Genomic DNA, 15,666 nt, shown 5'->3' with positions numbered 1-15,666 from the left:
ACAGAGGGCTAAATCATAATATATCAATTCAACTGTTTAACATTCCTAAATCCCACAAGGCACTGCAGAATTGTGAGAAAAACCCACGTGTCATAAAGTACAGGTTGGCTATTAAAGAAAAAGGCTGAGCATTGTAAAAGATATGATGCATAAACTATGGTTTTAAGAATTGCCTGGAAGGGGCTCAGTCAGTTAAGGGTCCAACTCTTGATTTTGGCTCAGGTCATGTCTCACAGTTGGGAGAAAGCCTTGTGTCCGGCTCCATGTTGGGCGTGGAGTCTGCTTAAGATTCTCTCTCTCCTTCTGCCCCTCCCCTGCTCACACACATGCTTGCACATATTCTCTCTCAAATAACTAAAAGTAAAAATTGCCTCAAAATATTAGCGAATGGCTTCCATAACTACTAACTGTATGCCCTTTCCATCTTTAGTAAGTAAAGAACTCTCAAAATTCAATGATAAGGATTTAAAAAAAAACAAAAGTAAAAGACTTGGACACTACATCAAAGAGGACATGTGACTGGTAAATAAGTATATGAAAAAATGTTCAACATCATTAGCCATTAGATAAATGAGATACCACTACATATTAGAATGGCTAAGTTTTTAAAATAATACCGAAAAAAAAAATTAGGGAGGGAGCCAAACCATAAGAGACTCTTAAAAACTGAGAATAAACTGAGGGTTGATGGGGGGTGGGAGGGAGGGGAAAGTGGGTGATGGACATTGAGGAGGGCACCTGTTGGGATGAGCACTGGGTGTTGTATGGAAACCAATTTGACAATAAATTTCATATAAATAAATAAATAAATAAATAAATAAATAAATAAAATAATAATAATAATACCAAGTCATGATAAAAATCTAGAGCAACCAGAACTCTGGCACCTTTCAAATGAGAATGTAAAATGATACAACCACTATGGAAAACAGGCAGGTTCTTATAAAGTTAATTTTTTTAAATGTCTGTTTATATTTGAGAGAGAGAGAGAGAAAAAAAGAGAAAAAGAGAGAGAGAGAGAGAGAGAGAGAGAGAGAGATGGAGACAGAATCTGAAGCAGGCTCCAGGCTCGAGCTCGACACGAGGCTCAAACTCATAGACCTCGAGATCATGACCTGAACCGAAGTCAGACGCTTTAACTGACTGAGCCACTCAGGAGCCCTGGTTCTTATGAAGTTAAATATATACTTAACCATATGACCCCCTCAAGTCTACTCTTAGTAATTTATCACAGAAAAATTATAACTTAGGTTCACACTTAAAACTTGTACATGAATATTTATAGTACCTCTATTCATAATCACCCCAAAGTAGATACCCAAATGTCCTTTAAAAGGTGAATGGATCAACAACCGTACAATGGAATACTATTCAGTAAAAGAAGAATCAACTATTGATAGAGGTGAACAACTTGGATGAATCTCAAAGGCATTATACTGGTGAAAGAAGCCAGCTTTAAAAGGTTACATATTATACACTTCCACTGTCAGGAAGATAAAAAATTAGAGTAACCGAGAACAGACCAGACCAGACCGTGGTAGCTAGGAGGTCAGGAGTAAGGTGAGGGTATGACCACATAGGGATAGTAGCATGAGGGAGTTTAGGGGGTTAAACTGTTCTGTATCTTGATTGTAGTGGTAGTTGATACAAATCTATATTCAGAGACTGTACACCAACTCAAGACTCCTCAATTTTACTGCATGTTAATTTTAAAATAAAATTTAAAATTTAAAACGTAAACAACTAATACTAAATACTACCAAAACCGCTGTAATATTTTAGTCACTAATCAGCAACTATTTCACCTAGATAGAAGTAAAACTACACGGACTACCTCAGTAAAAACATATACAGCTTTCCCTAGACAACTAAAAGAAACTCTTAGTCTTACCTAGTCAAAGAGTCTGGGTAAGATATTATTAGGACTCTATTTCTCCATTCATTAAAAAAATACAACAGACTCCATTTCTGTGTGGAACATTCCCACAGAGCACAGATGACCCTAGGCAGAGGGTATAACTGCTTAAAAGCATTTAACCAAACCCTTTCCCTCTAGAAGACCTGACAATTTGTAACAGGGTTAAGTAAGGCTATAGCATGCTCTCCCTAAATCCCAGCAGCAGTGGTGTCCAGGCTTCTAGCTTTGAGGCAGATCTGTGCTCCTTTCTAACAAAGTACTACATTAATCTCTTCAACATATCTGCAAAGGGAGGATTAAGAAGAATGTAAACAGGGCTCTCTTAGGCTCAACAGGGGTAGAGGAATCCATTCACAGACTAAAGCTCTCTCTAGGGCATCCCTTGCATCTAGAACCAACCAATTTTCCTGACCTATATGGGCCTTACTTATAACTCATCCCATACCCAGTCAGGTTGTTTTATATTGCTAGGCCTTTGCTCATGTTCCTCTTTTGGCCTGGGAGACCCTCCCTCCCTTTACTGGCCTGGCAAATGTCAACCAATCCCTCATGATGCCTTCCTGGTTGAAGTCTAACCTGATAGCCCAAACAGAAATGAGCACTCCTACCTCTGCAATAACCTCTGTACCCTCCAGGATTGCTATCATTGTTCCTCCAACACTTGTTGCACTTACCTATTTGTCTCTACTAGGCTATATGGTCCACAGAGCAGACAGAGATTCTTACTTTTTCTGCATCCCTAATGTATACCAAGCACAGAGCAAACACTAGTGAACGTCAGTTGAATGAATGAACAGTATAGCTTCCCTACTTGCAAATCAAAGTGCACAGTTTATAAGAACTCTAGATGACAAACTAGTGGGCCAGTTCAGACACCTTGTGCTAATGCTTAAAAGCTCAGTACTTAGCTCCCTAGGTCCCTGCCCAATTCTAAGGTCTTGGTTAAAGAGAGACCAATTAGCATGCTTTAAGTGAAACCATATGTTCTAGGAGAATGGAAAATGTAGTTGCCACATTTTCTTTTGCTTTACCAAAAGGAAATCTTCTGACCAGATTTAGCTTAATGGGTCCAGAACAGAGACATGTGCATTATTGGAGATTCTCATACTATTTGCCAAAAAGTGCTTTTATAACTACTTCCATGTGTAAAACAATGTTCAGAATAAGTGGTAGAATCTCTCTATATTTATCACTAAGACCAAAAATCATGAAACTTAAACAATGCATAAGCACTCCTTCTCACACCACACACACACAATTTTACTAATGTAACCATCAGAACCAAACAGTTCTGCTCCCTGAGGCACTGAATCAATATTTTCATAAAACTAGCACTCCTTCCCCCTACTCCTCAAGACTCCCTAGACATTCATCATTCTCTTACTTTGGGGTAAGACTAATGGTTGGTAGAAATAAAGAACAAAGAAACGGAATTATTTTTCAGCATATGACATATGGTGAACTTTCTATATTAAACCTATTCTATGGTGGGTAGTTTTTCTCTATTATCAGACTGGCAACCTCATGGCAAGTATTTTAGTGTACATGATTCCAAAAGGCAGGTAGGCATGAAACCAAAGACACTGGTATCTGCCTATTCAAAAGGAACCTAGAATCCTAAGCAATTAGCAAGTATCTCATGGCAAAGTTAAAAAACAAAACCCATCAATGCATAGGAGAGTGTGTGCATATACATACAGCCAAGACTTCCATGACTAACACCTATTGGGTGCCAAACTTTTCACTTAACATACTCTTTCCACACTGACTCAAGTGCATGCATTGTGGGATTAAATGGCCACTGGGATGATATTTTTTTTCAATGTCCAAAATACGTATTTGCTGTATAGAGTGATTAATGAACTGTAATTGATATTTAATGTTACCCATAACTTATCCACTCCTTTGAAAAGCAAAGCTAGGTTGCTGTAGCCATTACTTTGAAAGAACATGCTGAAACCTCACAAAAGGAAAACATTTTTGCTAACAGTGAATAGGATGCAAACAGAGTAACAGTGTTTAGAGTATTTCCACACTTTTGCCAATTGCGATCCAGGACTCTAATTTTACTATGTTAAGAAAAATATTTGAATATTCTATTTTGGAACCATACATTTGGAAGAGCAAAGACGTTTCAAGAAATATGTAGCTAGCTTATTTAAAAAAAAAAAAAAAAAAAAAAAAAGCTAAAGAAATCCAGGGCCCCAAAGTGAAAACAAATCCTTCTGCCAGTTTTGAATAATGTTTTTGCAGCCAATGTTCCTCCTCTCCCCGTAATTGTTAGTATCTGTTAAGAAACATTAACATTATTCCAAAAGGGGAGCTACAGTTCTAATTCACCTGTATTCCCAGGGTTTAGAATACAGTAAATGCTCAATGAATGTTGGCTACATAAGTTATAATTTTATACACAGAGATCAGAATAATGAGCCACTAATACAAGCTCTCAACCCCTAGAAGGCAGGGAGACTGAAGATTCCAAAGTTAAATAGTGCAGTGATTAGCATGCTAACAGTATTCTCAACTTTACCAGCTCATGGTAAAGCTTCTAAGAAGGAGCTATTAAGTATGGCCATAGCCACTGTCTTGGCATCTATTTATCTACCAAACACATGGAAGGAGATGACTAACTTGACTATCCTTTCTTTCCTGACCATTACTTAATCTGCTCACTTAGAATCCATCCTCTCTTCTTTTTCTTCCAATCAACCAACTGTAAAAGACTCAGGGGAAAAAAACCTGCAACTTTTGCAGAGATCCTCTCATTACTAATTATTTTTATTAGCTCAGGGATAGATTATTAGCATAGCAACTGGTTGTAAAGGAGAAGGCTCAGCAGCTTGTCTCACTAGTTGTACGGCATTTTCAAGGCTAAATTTCCAAAGGGCCCCTCCCTAAACGTTGCTCATTGAATGGAGGCATGGGGGAGGTAAGGGGCAGGCTTTCCTACTTGGAATATTAAATAGTACCAGCTACAGGCTCACCAAGAATCCTCTCCTTCCTAATCTCCCTAAACTTGCCATTCTTTCAAAACTCATTCCAATTTCAAGGCATGTTAAGCATGCGCTGGGTGCTGTGACAGAGGTTCTCTTATTTAATTCCTATAGCAACCCTGTGAGATTGGTTATTACTATCCCCTGTTGCACCTACGAGGAAATTGAGGCTCACAGAGGTCAAGTGACTTGGCCAAGTGACAGAATCAGGCTGCTGACATTCTCTTTACCCAACACTGGGAAGGCTACATAGCAAAGCAACAGATGCAACCAAGTTTTTATGAGCCATTTGGGCAACAGAGAATGAGTTCTTACCACACAGACCAAGGGATCTGCTCAGAGGCCATGGAAGCTGCAGCAGGTTTTATTTTTGTTTTTGTTTTTGTTTTGTTTTAACACCTAAAAATCCTATAGGAATTCTTCCAGGCCCCAATGACAATTCACAGAGGCCCACCAGTCAGTTGACTCCTGACCTTCCATGCTTCTCATCCTAATTAATGCAAGGTCCTTGGATGACAGTGTGAGCATCAAGACCTTGTTAGAGTTAGCAATGACCTTTACATCTATCAGGCTTTTCAAAATATGTAAAACAGCTGTGCATCAGGAACGCCCCCAAATTCTCAACCTTGAAATAGGAGTAGATGCATTTTTCCTAATTATGGTGTTTTTACCAAGTCTTTGGGAAAGGGCTTTTCACGTGGCTAAAAAATATTTGAGGAGTGGCTTGTTTTTCAATTGCTCAAAAAACCACTGAGGCATGCAGAGAGAAGATCCTTAAAAACGAATGGATTTCATTGGTTTAAAAGGAAATCCCAGTAGCAGGGGAGACAGGGAAAACAAAATGATCTGAAAAAATCTGGAGGGGAAGAGAGAATATTTGGTTTCCATACTTATGCCTCTAATATCCTTTTGTTCTCCCACACCTCATTGTATTAAGGATGCTAAATCAAACATGATTGCAGTGATGTTTGTGTGTGAAAATGACAAAGGCAATGGGATAAAATCCCAACCTCATCTTGAACCCTGAAGACTTTTATGGCTTTTCCTTCCCTAGGCCCTCCCCCTTAAAGCACATTAAAGACCACATTGTTCAAAGGGTCATGGTAGGTTTCATACCCCATTTTAATACAATGTAAACGGTAACTGAACTTCTAAGTTTTGTTAGTAATATTTGTGTATCTCAGGAAAATGTCCATTAAAAGAATTGATCCCTTGGTTTAAATTAAATATTAATGCAGAATTATAATGTATCAGAGAGGCAAAAACAATGATATCAAGGAGAGTCTGTGATGATTAACCTAGATTTTCTTTTAATACATCATTTTTCCCAGAATAAGGGTAGAGGTGAGGGATGGGTTAAAAATATCCAGATGATCTTGTTAAGTGTCTATGCATTTTCTCAAGTCTCAAAACTGTCCAGGTGAATATGTCAGGTCTCAACTCAAGAAGCATAAAATTACACTTGGGGCTCATTTCAACTGCAGGTCTTTCTCCCCACCCTATTCCATAGTGTATCTGCAAGTCACATTATGGACCCTAAGTTGGTTTATGCATTTATTCCTGAAAGATTTCAAATGGGGAGAAGGATATTAGAGTCTCTTTATGATTCCATTTTCCACAGCTGTTACCATCAGTTGTCACCAATACTTTGGGGGTTTAGTGGAAGAGAGGCGGCAATGACTCCATTACTCTTTCCAACAGCCATAAAGAATTTGCATCATAAAAGCACCTACAGAACCACTGCCTTAGTCCTCTGAAAAAAGGATACAGTAAAACAGGAATGTTATAGGTGGGCTTAGGAAAGAAGAATTCAAAAGATGAAAATCTGGACGGGAGTAAAATTACAACATACTTGGTTGTGCTTTTAAAATCATAATTTCATTGGTGGAACTGCTCACTTTTCCAAGCTCAGGCATCTCTGTTCAATCAATACCCATATGATATTTGTAAAAGGTGGCATGATATCATGACTTCAATGCATTTTAAAATAAGACCTATGATTTTTGAAGATTTCTTGGCTATGAGTCTGGTTTAAATGATCTCAAAATAACACACTAAGAGCATCTGTTTAGTTCAGATGAAGTTTCAAGAGCCAATACCAGCTGTCAGGGGAGGGATTTCACACATGTGTTACTCAAATCCTAACCAAATTTTGTTTTTTTTCATTCCCTTAATGGTGCCTCCAACGCCAGTATGGTAAAGCAAACATTAGAATAAAAAAGAAAGAAGGAAGAAGGGGGGGGGGGGGGGAGAAAAAGAAAGAGAAAGAAAAAAGATTACTCAATGCACTGATGCATGTGACTAAGACCAAAATGATCACCCTCTCCAATTCAATACAGTATTAGCATGAGGACAAAAGCCGTTTAAAAATCAATTTGGAGTTATTTCTAGTGGGGACTGCATGATCCTAGCAAGTTGAGGAATGAGAATATTCCCAACATTAAAAGGGCACTCTTTAAAGTATTTTCTCCTTTAAGAGCAATCTGATTTTCACAAGGAATTCATTTGGTGGCATTGTTTTGGTTTTAGGTGTCTGTCCTGCCAGGCAGGGGCCATGCACAAGGGCTGCATCTATCTTGAAGTGTGCACAATGGCCTCTCTTGCGGCTCACTCTCTGTTATTGATCCTTACAGATGCTCCAAGGCCCTTCCCCCACCTTTCTCCAAATCCCAACCCCCCATTCTGAAAGATAGCTTAAGAAATAAGACTTCCTGCCTAGCGACTGGCAGGGCTGAAAGACCAGATTGTATGACTCCACAGATCAGGCCTGCCACAGTGAAAGCTTGAATAGAGTTAACCCTCTGTGAACTAAAACAAAACATTTGTATGCCCAGCTGTGACAAAGGTTAATTTAAATGGACAAGGGCCCAATATCTAAAACCAGGCAACACTTTTTTACAGTAGCATTTTCACTGCACTCTTTTGTAAGTAGTCTGATTTTGCTTTTTAAGCTTCCAAAGATCTCCTTCAGCTGGGATAATTCATTTTGCTTTGCTAGAATTTTATATGGAAGACTCAGGTGGAAATTTTAAAATTCACTTCCTTGTTTTATAGAAGTCCTTGTTTTAGTACCATAAATTATTTTCTGTCATTGAACAGCCAAGAAAATCAAAGTTTCAATACTTAATTAAATTAGAACTGAGAACTTTCTCTTCAAATCTTTTTTCTCTTTCAGAACTTGTGGACTATATGACACTAAGAGATTCAAGCTGGCTGGAAAAATATCCAAATCCTCCAGAGCTATCCTTTCCAAACTTACGTAACCACAGCTCTGGTATCTCTGCCTATACTTAAACTCCTATTCCAATGGATCCACAGCAAATCTTACTTCTTAAATGACTCCTTTCTGGAAAAGCTAGTATACCCAGGTTAAAGGAATTTCTGTGAATATTGGGGGAAGAAGAGGAAGCTGTTCAAAATGAAAAAATAATAGGTCTTGCATATAACTGATAATTTCAACAAATTTTGTTGTTTCCGCTAATATACATTAAAAACCAATAAAGGTAATAATTCTGGCATATATGATGCTGGGAAAGAACGCAGAGGGAGTATTACTATAAAGAATAATGTTGTTTGGGAGGAAGTCGGTCCCACTTCCCCAGTTTGTCCATCTTCAGAGTGAGAATGAAACTGCAAAGCTGCCCGTGGCAGATGTTAGCCATGCTGCAAGGGGCTAGGAAGCTTTCCTAGGACTATCTATTTCATTAGTTAATATCCCAGAAATTTACCAACTACCTCAAATCTGAAACCCTTCTGGCTATAGCTCAACAGAGCTTGCCTACAAGAAACCAAACTTTTGGCAAACTCTTAGACTCTATAAACACAGCAAACAAACAGAGCAAATCTTTAATACCAAGAGTCATCTTCTAGCTTTTTCTTTAGCTGTGTATGAATTTTCTGGCCCAAATAATAAAGTTTTGGGGCACTGGGGTTTTTCACACAAGTAGGAGCCAATCTCTGAATACACAAATTGCAATACTTACTAGTTGCTATAATGAAACAGAGAGAGAGAGAGAGAGAATAATGAATTTACCCATTTTAAAAACACCCTACTTAAAAAGAAATTAGCAGTGGCTTAGTCTTATACCCCAAACCGTAAAGTATCAAGTTCCCCCAAAGGAAATGAGGCTACCTTATCAACGGCCTCATGACCCCAATACTATCTATAATTAACAGTACTAAATAAGGCTTTCACAGATGGTGAACTGGATTAAGGAATTTAAAATATAAACAAATTCTGTCAAGAGGTAAGCAGAACAATTTTTTAAAATGTAAACTTTATGTAAGGATTGTGATGAAAAGTGAAGTTTACAATTTTTTTCAAGTCACTGTAAAATTTAAATCCAGTTTTTTTCTTTTTTTTCCCCCCGCTCTCTTAAAATCATCAACCACAACAATTAATTTACTGTATTTCTCCCTCGCTCTTCTACATTCCAAAACATTTATACCCAATTGCAATGTATATGAAAACTTATTGGCTGAATTTTGCCAAGACACAAAAAAGGACTGGACTGCCTCCCACCTCCCTCAAGGGTACTATTTGTTCTAAACCTTCAAAGAAAATTTCTAAACCTCAGATTTGGGCCCAAACTTAAACAGTCAATTCCCTTACCTTCCCATGTCTCCATTTCATGCTTCTCGGAGTCTGTTGAGAAGTTCTATCGCAGCCATGAAGAAACAGAGATTACGGGACAAGTCCAGCTTGATGACCACCCTTCCGACACTTGGCCAATTTCTCTCTCTTAGCTGGGACTACGACAGTCATCCTCACAGGTCAGTTTACAAGCCAGTCATGTGATTAGAAAGTTCAGGCGCTAAGGTCACAACGTGTATGGAGTTCGTTTATTACCAAAGGTTATCTAAGTGGAACTGATAGACTTATTTTCTTTAGTTAACAACACTGCCTAGCACGTCTCCCTGAAAAGTATTGTGGAACATTTAATAGGAAATACTCCTCTGGACTTCTTTAAACTGTGATCTTAAAATTAAAAGGCAGCCTTTTAGAAGACTTGGTTTTCATTTAATTTAAAAGGGTTCTAATACCTGGCATTTTTTCTCCTTTTCCTTTCAAGAGCTATTCTATACTATATTTTCCTATATTCGGGATTAGAAATTTTAGAAAGTTGAAATATTTGGCACAAGGAAAACACAAAACAAAAACTCCATGTTATGCATGTATTGGGTTGAAGGGGGAGGGTAAGACTGGGATTCCCTGCTTTTTGTCATTATAATAAACAATGACAAGGCAAATTCTTCTGAGAAAATTAAAACACGGAACTCTGATATCTGCAGGGTTCACTTTAATTCTGGCCCTTAATTTCCATGCTCTGGTTATACACATTCATGTCAAAATGTGAAGAAAGAAAACTAGGTCTGCAAAATCCTTTTAGAATGCACAAAGGTTAGAAATATCATTCCCTGCCCCCAGCCCAAAGCTTAAATCTTTAAAGCAAGCTTCATTCCTTAAAACTCCTAAGATCTTAAGCAATCTTACGCTATGCCTCCCTGATGGTGAACCATATTAGTAACACACAGGGGAGTGTGTTTATGCATATACGCACTCAAACCTTGCCACAGAGCCACAGAGGCTGGCAAATCTGAGCCATATGCTAATGACAGATGATGTCAAACATTCAGCTATCCATTGAGATGGCAGGAAACAAAAACAGAGCAAGCTCCTCAAAGAAGGTGGGATGATCTAAAGACAGACAGATTCCCAGTGATAAATGCTTTTTAACCATGCAAAATTGTTGCATCCTACGAAATCTCCCTTTCTCCTTAGCCTAGCCTTGGGAATAACTTAAGGCTAGGCACATTTTATAGCAGTGTTCCAGAAAAAAGAGGAGACCCTCCTTGGAGTGGGAGTGGAGTCTGTCACTTGGCAGCCATATAACAGAAGGGCAAATATTGCTACTACTGTTACTAAGAGGGCTTCTCCAACTAAAAGAGACCATTGGGGTTATCTTACAAAGTAGGGCCTAAAGAAAAAGTGACCAATGATTTAGAGAAGAAAAAGGTTATAATTTATCTGCCTAAAAATAAATGTTCTGCTATTACCACCACATACCTCACCCCAACAGAAACACATCAACCAGTTTCCCCACTCCCAGTCTTATAGGAAATTAATAGAGATTTTCTTCTCAGTCTCTGTGGAACTTAACGCAGCTCTCATAATTTTAGTAAAGTGACTATAAAAAGAATGACAGGGGAAAGCTGAATAAGGGGAAAGTGTACCAGCAATTCAATTGGGAACACTCCTTCAACGGACAGGTCTCTGTCTCCCTGAAGAATACAGGTATATCTAAAACTCAGCACCTGCATACAAGAGAGGGGTAGTAAGCATCTTTGCTTTCACTGCACCAACCTTTGAAGACATGACAAAATGGGAAGTTATCAGTCCGGCTCCCAGGATCAAGAGTGAAGCAGTGCCTTTGATTTTTAAGGGTAAGGCTTAGCAATAATCCTTAATATACTCATAAGCCCAGGAACAAATCTTTTTTTTTTTTTTTAACGTTTATTTATTTTTGAGACACAGAGAGACAGAGCATGAGTGGGGGAGGGGCAGAGAGAGAGGGAGACTCAGAATCTGAAACAGGCTCCGGGCTCTGAGCTGTCAGCACAGAGCCCGACGCAGGGCTCGAACTCACGGACCATGAGATCATGACCTGAGCTGAAGTCGGACGCCCAACCGACTGAGCCACCCAGGCGCCCCAGGAACAAATCTTTAACATAGTTTAAGAAGATGGGTTAATCTTAATCTTTGGATACAGAGTCATATTCTTCAACATCCTCAGTCCTATAGGGTTTTTTTTTTTTTAAGTCCTTTATAGGTGCTTTAAAAAAAATGTTTTTTTAATTGTTTTAATGTTTATCTATTTTTGAGAGAAAGAGACAGAGTACCAGCGGGGGTTGGGGGGGCAGGGAGAGATGGAGACACAGAATCTGAAGCAGGCTCCAAGCTCTGAGCTGTCAGCAGAGAGCATGACACAGGGCTCAAACCCATGAGCCATGAGATCATGACCAGAGCCGAAGTTGGATGCTCAACCGACTGAGCCACCCAGGTGCCCCTAAAGTCCTTTATAGGTTCTACAGGGAGGAAGGGGAAAGAGAACATAAACATACATCTCATTTACCATGTGAATGCAAAAGACAAACTGTAAATCTTAATTAAGGGTCCCAGTAAGATTGTTACAAACCATTGTAAGTAAGAAAAATCATTTAAAGAGATTAAAAGGATTCCTAGAATTTATGAATGGGAAGGAGAAAAAAGAAAATAAGACATCAGCAACATTTTTACTAATACTAGCTTTGTAATATAGAAAAAAGTAGATGAACAAAATTCTACATCTAACCATTTACATACTACATATCTAACAATTTAAAAGCCGAGTCTAAATTGTGAATGGCAGAACCTTAGTTAATCTTGCAAGAGACTGGTTCCACTTTCATTTTATAAATGAGGAAACTGAGGCCCAATGAAAGGAAGAGGCAAGAGTCATCAGACCAACAAAGACCAGAACCAAGTATCTTAGTCCCTTATTTCTTCCATTATGCCACAGATCTTGAATAAAAGAAACAAACCCTCTCGGATGTTACTATTCAATATTATTTCCTATCTGTTTATTCAAATGGCAGCTTTCAGAGAAGACTGTAGATCTGAAGCTAAAGAGAGGTATCAAGATGTAATACTTGGTCCTTCAAGTAAAACAAAGAGAGCAATTCTAGTGGCCAATCACTGGAGTTATTTCAGCCTTATCTTTAATAAGTTTCAATGAAAGTCTGATGTAGAGTGAAAGCCATATGACCACTGTGATGGAGGAGGACTAGTTAGAAAACCTCTATCCATTTCAGAAAATAAGTATGCAGAAAATATTTTAAATTCCTTTTTAACCTTGCAAACAACAAAAAACAAGAGCCCAAGGTCTCAGGTTGTCATCTGTCAGATCTTTTAATACAAACATTCCCTATGGCAAAGGAAAGAGCTGAATTCAACTGAACAGGAATAATGAAACACAGCCAGGTGAAATCCATACTACCTAAGACTAACGAGCAAACCTCCTGAATATAGAACAAGAACAACAAAGAACATACTTAGATATGATTTCCAGTTTTGCCTTTTCTCCTGGAGTGGAGAGGGGAATTCATAGTTCAGGAAACAAGAAACAAACAAAAAACACCCCTCAAAGTTGGAAACTAAAAATATTCTAGAAATGGGTTTTTCATTCAATTCTACAAACATTCATTGAGTATCTCCTATAAGCTAGGCACCAGGCTGCCTGAGATGACTCAAATTAATATTATGTGATCCTTGCCCTAGAGGTACTCACCACCTGCTGACTTCTCCAGCTTCATTTTCTACCACTCCACACTAACCTACTTGTAGTACAAATACTAAACAGATAACCAACAATAGGATGTTATGAGTAGTGTAACAGGTGGGTACTAAGTGTTAAGGAAACAAAAAGAATGGATAATTCATTAGATTGGAGCCTGATGCCACAGAGAGGGCCTTACATTTGAGCTGAACCTTGTAGTTCTGTAAGCAGACAGATAGGAAAGATATTTCAGGACTTGAAGGAACGGGTAGAGCCAGGTAGATCCCAAAAGACTTTTTAATGCCTTTGCTATCAAGTCAGGAATGAGGGGTACCTGGGTGGCTCAGGTGGTTGAGTGTCCAACTCTTTATTTCAGCTCAGGTCATGATTCCCAGGTTGTGGGATCGAGCCCCACAACAGGCTCTGTGCTGATGGTGTGGAGTCTGCTTGGGATTCTTGCTCTCTCCTCTGTCCCTCCCCCACTTTCTCTCTCTCTCAAAATAAATAAACTTAAAAAGAAAGTAAACAAACAAAAATCCAGAATGAAATCTGTATGCAGAAGAGTAACGTAACTGGCTTAAGGAAGAAAAGACTATAGGGTGTGATTTTAAAATTGCCTTATATAGGGGCGCCTGGGTGGCTCAGTCGGTTGAGTGTCCGACTTCGGCTCAGGTCATGATCTGGCAGTCTGTGAGTTCAAGCCCATGTCGGGCTCTGTGCTCACGGCTCAGAGCCTGGATCCTGCTTCGGATTCTGTGTCTCCCTCTCTCTCTGCCCCTCCCCTGCTCATGCTCTCTCTCTCTCTCTCTCTCTCTCTCTCTCTCTCTGTCAAAAATAAATAAAAATTAAAAGAAAAAAAATTTTTTTAATTGCCTTATATATAACAACCCAATGCAATGTATGTACCTTATTTGGATCCTAATTTGCAAAAATCAACTAAAGAAAGACATTTTTGAAACAAGGCAATTTAAATATGGGTATGGTATTTAATTGGATCAGTTTCCCACCAACAAACTGAAGAATCTGGAACGAGTAAGCCATCCCTCCATTTAAAAAAAATCTCCTTAATTCTCCAGGCAAGACTCTGTGTGTAAAATTTTTTGATTTATTTTTAAACGCTTTATTTATTTTTGAGAAAGCATGAGCGGGGGAGGGGCGGGGCGGTGGGGACAGAGACTCCAAAGCAGGCTCTGTATTGACAACTGTGAGCCCAATGTGGGGCTCAAACTCATGAACTGTGAGATCATGACCTGGGCTAAAGTCAGACGCTCAACCATCTGAGCCATCCAGATGCCCGTGTGTAAAATTTTAAAGTATCACAATTAAAAAAAGATTATAGTATGAGACTTACTCATCCTATATTGCGCCCCTGCCTGTTTATCTTCTTCACAATTAAGACCCAGACCAGACCAGAGATTAATGGAAATAAGTACTGTGGCTCTGAATATTACAACAGCTCAAACTATTATTAAGCCACATGTGTAAATGAAAGAAAAAAAATATTTAAGTAGTAAAAATAAGATTTAGGGACACAGCAAATGGACAGAGAACCTTTCTCCTTTGGTGCCCCTAAAAAGGAAAAGTACTTGAAGCCCAATAGTTTTCAGACTCTGGTTTCAGCCCTGACTTTTTGAAGTTGCTTCATTTTCCATCATCCATCCATCCATCTGCCTAACCCAGAGGGGGGGTGGGGGGATCAGATAATACAAGAGGTTTCTGCCAATAAGTAATTAAGTTATATGTAAGTGAGGAATCTGGACAAAGGCCTGTAAAATACCCCACGCCCCCCCCCCCCCAAGCCACCAGTAACTGTAGCATATGTCACTGTGCCCATCAATGGCTTCCAGGCACTGCAGAATAAAGGTCCACATCCTTTACTAATCCAGCCCCTGCTGATTTCTCTAGCTTCATCTACCACCACTCTGTAAGCATCCATCACCAACTATACTGAATCACTTGTAGTGCAAGTATGCTAAACTATTCCATTTGCCTGGAACAACTCTTCTCACTACTTCCTTATTGTTTCCACTACCACTTACTCATCTTTCTGGAATCAATTTAAATATCACCTCCACTGTGAGGTATTCTAAGACTCCATCCTCTCAGCCCTCAAATCAGACAGAGTCAAATCACACCCTTCTTCCATATTGCCTGGGATTCCTAAAATATTCCATGACAGTACATATCATTTAGTATTTTTATTTTACCATTCTATCTTCCTTATTAATCTGAATACACCCCCCAAAGAGTCAAGCCTTGGTAAGCCCAGGGTCCAGCCCTGGGTTTAGCATATAGTAGGCATTCATAATATGCTAAGGCAATCGGAAGGTTCTTGGTGTATGTGTTTTGTGAAGTGGATATGTGCAGTTCTCTTATTAAATTTAATGGTGTGTTAATTTCCGTATTTTCTAACTCTTTCACCTTACTTCATAGGAAGCTT

At 38.9% G+C, this 15,666-nt stretch overlaps 1 protein-coding gene across 3 annotated transcripts in view; it reads right to left on the bottom strand.

Moving 5' to 3' along the window:
- The window catches only part of NR6A1 (nuclear receptor subfamily 6 group A member 1), a 233,442-nt gene that overhangs the window by 64,373 nt on the left and 153,403 nt on the right, over nucleotides 1–15,666 (bottom strand). Inside the window, exon 1 of one of the 3 annotated variants that reach the window (XM_047830146.1) lies at nucleotides 9,524–9,554. The exons of the other annotated variants lie outside the window; for them this stretch is intronic. Within the exon in view, the coding sequence (XP_047686102.1) occupies nucleotides 9,524–9,539 (16 nt within the window). The 5' untranslated portion in view covers nucleotides 9,540–9,554. Of the gene's footprint in view, nucleotides 1–9,523; nucleotides 9,555–15,666 lie in introns of those variants that run through there. 3 annotated transcript variants of the gene reach the window in all.

This window comes from Prionailurus viverrinus, chromosome D4 (assembly GCF_022837055.1).
Source record: "Prionailurus viverrinus isolate Anna chromosome D4, UM_Priviv_1.0, whole genome shotgun sequence".
NCBI lineage: Eukaryota > Metazoa > Chordata > Mammalia > Carnivora > Felidae > Prionailurus > Prionailurus viverrinus.
Note: the sequence above shows the minus strand (reverse complement) of the source record. Positions and strands in the feature narration are given on the sequence as shown.